The sequence below is a fragment of the Manihot esculenta genome, chromosome 6, assembly GCF_001659605.2.
Source record: "Manihot esculenta cultivar AM560-2 chromosome 6, M.esculenta_v8, whole genome shotgun sequence".
NCBI classification, from domain to species: domain Eukaryota; kingdom Viridiplantae; phylum Streptophyta; class Magnoliopsida; order Malpighiales; family Euphorbiaceae; genus Manihot; species Manihot esculenta.
The window spans coordinates 127154-134639 of NC_035166.2; the positions used below are offsets into that span (position 1 = coordinate 127154).

The following is a 7486-nucleotide window of genomic DNA, read 5'->3' on the forward strand; positions in this document are numbered from 1 at the left end:
TGGCGCCGTTGCCGGGGAGTTGATTTCACTTGTTTGTTTTTCTTTCATGACCAGATATGAAAGTAGGGATACTATGCCCTTTGATCCATAAATTGAACGCACTCTCAGAAGGCTTGGAAATCAAGTTTCTGCGCCTGAAGAACATTCTGCCCAACCTTCGGCCGCCGAACCATCTCAACATTCGGCCGCCGAAAGTCTTGAACTCCAGCTTCCGAACTTTGCATCAATTACCAAACATCTCTAAATCATGGGTGAGGTAAGTACATCTACCATTGATTCTCGAATTTCAGAGCTAACATCTCTTGTGGAAAATCTTGTCATAGGCCGAGCTCAACAGGCTCCACGATTTCAGCTATCTCAGCCATGTAGAATCTGTGCACATGTGGGACACCTAACTTCCCAATGTCCTACACCTTATGAGGATGACCAACCAGTTCATGCATATGGAGGATTCTATGAACAGCCAAGACATGATCCCTACCATGACACATACAATCCATATTGGGGAGACCAACCGAACTATGGCTATGTTGAGGCTAACAACTACCAGGATCATCGAGAATATCAAGTCCAACCAGCACCTCCAGTGGACAATAACACTATGAATGAGGTAGTGAAGACCTTGCAAATTATGCAACAACAAATGGGTCAAATGGCCATCTCATTGAATGTACTCATGTTAAGAAGAGAGCAAGAACTTCAAGATATGGAGGATGATGAGGAAAGTTGGCAAGAACAAGAACAAGCTGCTGAAGAGACACAACCAGAAAACTGTTTGTCCAAACAAACTGATCAAACTGATCAAACAAAACCTGTTGATAATTTAGATATCATTGATTGTTTGAGTGAAAATATTTTTTATCAAGATGATATACTAAATGATGATCTTTGTAGGGGAGAGACTCAGAATGAGCCAGAATTGAAAGAAACTGACTGTTGCATCCAACAGGTGAACTGCAGCCAAGCACAGACTGAAGAGAACTTTGTCGCACCACTTCAGGAAGGACTTGCGCAAACTGAAGCCATGACTTTTTGGCCGCCGAACTCCACCATCTTTCGGCCGCCGAACCCTTCACCTCAGCTCTCATTGCAAACTGAAACCATCTCCAGCACACCTCTTCAGTCCCTAACGCAGATCAGTCTTCCACTTCAGGTAGATCTTGCACAGAAGCAGCAATTTGAAACTCCTTTCAGCCTTCCAACGCAAACAACCAATGCTCACAAGGAACAAATGGTGTTCCAAGCACCTAAACCAAAGGAGCATGCGGATCAATGCCTTCCCAAACCTCCAGATAAGGTAGAGTTTGTTTTGCCAGATCTTAGTACTAAATTGCAGCTACACATGGAGAAACATGAATTGGAGTTCAAGGCGCTTCCCAATCATCTCAAAAATGCAAATATAAAAGCTAGAGGCACACCTCATCTAAAAGAGGAGAAGCTCATCATGTTACTTCATGAGTACATGGAGAAAGTAGGATGGTTCATGACCAAATCGAAAGGAGCGCTACACTTTTTGTTCAATGCAATTGGGACTCTTTTCCCTTCCCCAATTACTTGAGCCTTAATCAAGAGGATCGCGCCATGCACACCACACCCAGGGGAGTACTCAGTTTCCTTTGTTCTTTTATGTTTCTTATACATTGAGGACAATGCATGATTTAAGTGTGGGGGTGCATATATCTGAATTTTTACTTTTAAGTTTATTTTTGCTTTAATTTTTAGTTTGCTTGCATTAGGCAAAAAATTTTTTTCATTTTTTTTAGTTTATGCTTTCAATAAAACACACACAACCACAACCTTCTTCCACTACAAAAAAACAGTGATTTAGCGACCAAAATTTTGGTCGCTAAAAGGCAGAATTTGGTCACTATTATGAAATAGCGACCATTTAGCGACCAAAATGAAATGGTCGGTGTTTGGCCAGTCGCTAAATTTTTGGCGACAATCTGAAAATTGGTCGCTAAAATAGCGACCAATCAGCGACCATTTTTTGGTCGCTAATTTGGTGTCATGACAAATTAAATATTACAAAATAGCGACCAATCAGCGACCATTTTTTGGTCGCTAATTTGGTGTCATGGCAAATTAAGTATTACAAAATAACGACCAATCAGCGACCATTTTTTGGTCGCTAAATTTTGATCGCGAAATGATCGCTGTTTTGATCGCTAATTTGATCGCTATTTCGTTATTATTTGATCGCCTCAAAAAAGAGCATTTGGTCGTTATTTCGTTGCAAATTAATAGTAAAATCAAAAAAATATTTGTTATTTAATTTGCTTTTATGGCTGATTAGTCACTAATATTGACCCAAACTTTCCATTGAAAGTTTTAATAATACTATTGACCCAAAAAGTTTCACAGCTTGACTTTTTTCTTTTTTTGTCGAATTCACAGCTTGACTAAATTCCACAACAATAAGATAGTTAATAAAACAGTACAAATGGACCTTAATCAGTTCTCTGAGAGGGCCAATAAAAAAAAACTAACTCTATTGCTTAATGTTGACTAGATCCTAAGGTATCATCATGTCCTGAACCAACCAATCAAATCTCTCAAGCAGCCCCTCCCCTATGTATGCGCTACAGCCCACGATTTTCCAATGCCTGGTTTTATCCATATTCTCCAGGTTTAGTACCTGCAGAAGTTTTGCAAACTCCATTTTAGAATTTCAAAAGACGAAAGCAAGGCTATAAATCAGACATAATAACTTTGGAAGAAAAGAAAATGGAAACCAAAAAATTATATATATATATAATTGAGAAAAATGACCTGATGACTGATTTATAGCTGCTGAAACAAACACACCTGATGACATAATTGAGAAAGCAAGATTCACAAGTTGACACAATGCTCAAATATCAAATTAAAGTTCACAACTACACCGGGAGAGTGAATATTTCAGGACAATGAGCAGCACAGTAATAACATGGAAAAAGGACAACAAACTTCAAGTTGGTCCAAGAAAGAAAAATGACCTACAAATTACAATATTTAAATCAGTACCTTAGCAATTTCATCTGGTGTAAGAGCACCTTTTAGGTCTTGCTTATTTGCTAGTATTAGCAAAGATGCTCCAGAAAGCCTCTGTAAGATGATGTTCAGTTTGGATAAAAAACTATAATAGCTTCGAATTGAGCTCTTGATGCCAGATAATATCAATATGGTTGTTTCTTATGTTAAGGAGAAATTCTATCAGCTTCTTAGGTTATTCAATCCCACCAAAGACAACTGGGTGCTCATGTTTCGATTTGGCATAAGTAGACCTTTACATAATTCAAGATTGAGCAATTGAGCCTCGTTTTGTCCAAATTAGAGCATATGCAGCATTTAAACAGACCTATGTTAGCCTGGTATAATCAATAATGTATGTTTCCTAAAACATGCACTATGGTGAAATGAAAATCCCCAACACCTTAGCTTTCGTTTTATTAAAATGGAAAGAGGATGCAAGAAAAGGTGAGAAAAAAATAAAACATGAAAAGGGGGGGATAGAATTGAATTATAACTCGGAAGAGAAAAGAAAAATCAGCTCATGACAACCATTCTCAATTGCAAATATCAAGAATTACATAGTCAATGATATGGGCATATGGCAATTAAAAATTACAATGGAAAAAATTAATTTGAAGGCAAATGTGCTTAATGCAGCTAATAACAGTTCTTATTAAAAACTACCAGCAGTTGAATGAGAAATAAGTTTCGAACTCAAAAAAAAATATTTTCTTTTTTTTTTTCAGCATAGCTGGGAGCTTTCTTTGTTTAGCATGAGCAAGAATGAGAGTGTTAAGATGAACAGACAGAAAAGAAAAAGAAAAACACAAAGAAATAGATAAGGAATTAACATATTCATAGGAAGATGGAAGTGATACTTAATATAGAAAAAAAGTTAAGAGAAAGAAAACAGGAATTATAGACCAGCAAATACACCAGCTAACAAGGAATTACTTGGATTTAATCAGCTGGCAATTAAATTCATATTGGATAGAGTAGCAGAAACTATTAGAAGCACTTACGTATTTTTCAAGTTCCTGAATTTTTTTCTGAAGTTCAGTCCTTAATCGCATATTCTCCTCTACCTGGGAGTGCAATGCACAATGTTATCAGCAGAGCTGTATTGGTTTACATGACAAAATCAACAAAATAAAACCTATAAATTGAAGAAATCTGGACAAAAAGTTGGCTATGACCCATTAAGACTACCAGTTGCGAATCTCAAATCAAAGAGAAGAATCCAGAGATAGGAGAACAAGGTGGAGGTGGGAGAGTTCAGCTAGTTTTGGATTGGTGGTTTTATTAAATGAGGATAAACAAGTGAAGATTTTGAAGGAGAAGCATAGTTTTAAAATTTGAAATTGTACTCTCTTTTAACTAATTGACTATAAAATTCCTCACAAAAGAACCAAATAAAAAAACATTTTAATTAACTTTAAAATTATATGTTATAGTAATTTTCCCAAAGGATGTCAAATGAATTCAGTATAGCATCAGACATATTAAGCAGCAGAAGCAGAACATCAACCATATAATATAAATTGATATTGCTTAGTCAATTAAACTAAAGTTCAATGACCCCAAAAATCAAATTTTAAATAGAATAACATGCTTTGAAGCCTATACAAATGAAAACAGTAAATTCATTCAAACAAAAGAAAGTTCCTTCACTACTAACCAAATAAGTAGTAGAGCTGCCAGAGAGAACTTTTCGCCTTACACTTGCCCACATCATTTCTTCAAGCTAATAAGAACCCATATATGAAGATGATTAAAACTATCAAGTGGGTTTACTTAAACTACACAAATAAAAGCTAACAATGACAAGATATTGCAAGGAGAATAAGACAAAAGAAACAAAGAAATGGTAAAAGAATAGAGAAGGTAGATCTAAATTTTGTCAATAAAAACCTGATTTAGGAATAGTTGGAATTTGGAGTTAGTACCAGGTAAGGTACCCGCAAAAGCCAAATTTTAAATACCCAAACCTGAATACATTTATAGATACACTATCCCAAACCGCCTCAAACCACTTTAAAAATTAAATTTCTTTACCATTAACCCTTAATATCAGACACTACCGAACCCGATTAAGTCATAATCACAACAAAAACAAAAAATAAAAAATTCACACAAAATCCACATTAACAATATTCTAAAACACATCTCAATATCACGAAAACAACTCTGAATGGTAGTGTTTATTTCAAAAATTTTCAATAATCTCACTAAAACAACTCTCAGTCCGTTCACAATAATCTTTATTACAAATAATTTTCAATAATCTCACAAACGAAAACTTCACATAAATCTTAATATTTTCACAAATTTAAGAAATAAATAGATCTCACAAACCTGCAGTGACCGAGGACGCGGCGAGGAGCAGCACCGGACAGCAAGACTGGAGCAGAGGAAGCGGCGGAGAAGAGCAGGAACCGAACGCAGAAACGACGTTGACAGCGTGGAGCACGATCGGCGGGAGGCGCACCAGACGAGTGACGTAGAGGCCGAATGGGGGAGGGGAGGGCGGCAGTAAACTTTGAGAGTTGAGAGAGATTTAGGGTTGGGTTTTATGGGTTATTTTGATTGCAGGTTTGTTTATTTATGTTTATTTTTTATCTTATTTTATTTTTATAGTTTATATTATTTAAAATGTTTTATATTATATTTAAAATATTTTATGGGTTATTTGGGTAGTTATAATTGGGTTTGTGTTTTAAAAATAATACCCGTTGCGGGTTCGGATCGGATTCGGATTTTATGTACAGGGTACCCACTACCCGAATTCATTTATATAAATAATTAATCTAATATAAAAAAATATATTTTATAATAATATTTATAAATTTTTTTTATATATTTTTATTTAAAAATTTAAATTTAAATATTCTTTAGAAATATTATATTTTTTAAATGAAAATTATTAATGAAAAATATTTTTTATATAAATTATTAATTAAAATATATAAGATTAAACGGGTTCGGATTTTATTCGGATAATAATAATCGGGTTTGGGACGGATTCGGATAGTTTAAATTAATTTTTAATCGGGTTCGAAACGGGTTCAAATATTACTAATATAAATCGGGTTCGGGTTTGGGTAGTTTAATTTTCACGGATACCCTACCCGTTTACATCCCTAGGTTAGAGCATCCCTTAAATTGTCAAGACGACGTCGTTTTATATACCGAATTGAAATTACTTAATTTAAAATTTTAAATAAAATAAAATTTAATTAAAAATTAAATTAAAATTTTAAAAATAAAATGGTCGCTGATTGATCGCTATTTTAGAGATTAAAATTAGGGATTAGGGTTAGGGATTATGAATTAGGGATCAGGAATTCGGGATTAGGAATTAGAGATTAGGGTTAATTTTATTATGAATTAGGGATTAATTAGGAATTAGGAATTAAGGTTAATTTTATTAGGGATTAGGGATTAATTAGATATTAGGGATTAGAGATTAGGATTAGGAATTAGGTTAGAGTAGGGATGTAAACGGATCGGGTATTTTCGGGTATCCGATCCGATCGAACCCTAATAGGACAGATTTGGGTAGTTATAATCGGGTTTGGGACGGGTTCGGGTTTTAAAAATAATATCCGTTGCAGGTTCGGATCAGATTCGGATTTTATGTACAGGGTACCCACTATCCGAATTCGTTTATATAAATAATTAATCTAATATAAAAATATATATTTTATAATAATATTTATAATTTTTTTTATATATTTTTATTTAAAAATTTAAATTTAAATATTCTTTAGAAATATTATATTTTTTATATGAAAATTATTAATGAAAAATATTTTTTATATAAATTATTAATTAAAATATATAAAATTAAACGGGTTCGGGTTTTATTCGGATAATAATAATCGGGTTTGGAACGGATTCGGATAGTTTAAATTAATTTTTAATCGGGTTCGGAACGGGTTCGGATATTACTAATATAAATCGGGTTCGGGTTCGGGTAGTTTAATTTTCACGGGTATCCTACCCGTTTACATCCCTAGATTAGAGCATCCATTAAATTGTCAAAACGACGTCGTTTTATATACCGAATTGAAATTACTTAATTTAAAATTTTAAATTAAATAAAATTAAATTAAAAATTAAATTAAAATTTTAAAAATAAAATGGTCACTGATTGGCCGCTGATTGGTCGCTATTTAGCGACTAATTATTTTAGTCGCTAAATATGGTCACTAAATATCCCCGCCCAAAAAGTTGTCGCAATTTCGTCGCAAATATGGTCGCTAATAACTCGCGCCATTAATTCCCGCTAAATTAGCGACCATTTTATATTTGGTCGCTAAATAGCGACCAAATAACGACCAAAAATTGGTCGTTAAGCTTTTTGTTAAATAAAAATATTATTTCATTCATTCAGTCGCAGAATGGTCGCTGATTGGTAGCTATATAGCGACCAAAAAATTTGATCGCTAATTTTGGTCGCAATTTCACAGTTTTTTTGTAGTGTTCTTCA

The 7486-nt window shown here is 34.1% G+C and overlaps 1 protein-coding gene across 3 annotated transcripts; it reads right to left on the reverse strand.

The window, feature by feature from the left end:
- Nucleotides 1–2322: 2322 nt before the first annotated feature.
- LOC110618099 (ADP-ribosylation factor-like protein 2) lies at nucleotides 2323–5588 on the reverse strand. Of its 3 annotated transcripts, XM_043957283.1 has the most exons (6): nucleotides 5350–5588; nucleotides 4673–4738; nucleotides 4017–4079; nucleotides 3007–3087; nucleotides 2773–2808; nucleotides 2323–2638 (listed from the first exon to the last, which is right to left on the reverse strand). In XM_043957283.1, the coding sequence occupies exons 2-5, from the start codon at nucleotides 4727–4729 to the stop codon at nucleotides 2785–2787; spliced, it is 225 nt and encodes a 74-aa protein (XP_043813218.1). In that variant the 5' UTR covers nucleotides 4730–4738; nucleotides 5350–5588; the 3' UTR covers nucleotides 2323–2638; nucleotides 2773–2784. The 3 variants fall into 3 exon arrangements, 2 of the variants coding, with proteins under 2 accessions (XP_043813218.1, XP_043813217.1); XR_006350946.1 differs by lacking the exon at nucleotides 3007–3087; XM_043957282.1 differs by lacking the exon at nucleotides 2773–2808.
- Nucleotides 5589–7486: the final 1898 nt, after the last annotated feature.

Bases quoted from the DNA above. Each gene is read 5' to 3' on its own strand.
- LOC110618099 (XM_043957282.1), bottom strand. From the start codon at position 4,729: ATGATGTGGGCAAGTGTAAGGCGAAAAGTTCTCTCTGGCAGCTCTACT. The intron at 4,080-4,672 runs GTTAGTAGTGAA...TTGCACTCCCAG, and splicing joins GCAGCTCTACTACTTATTTG to GTAGAGGAGAATATGCGATT. The intron at 2,639-3,006 runs GTACTGATTTAA...AAACTTCTGCAG, and splicing joins CACCAGATGAAATTGCTAAG to GTACTAAACCTGGAGAATAT.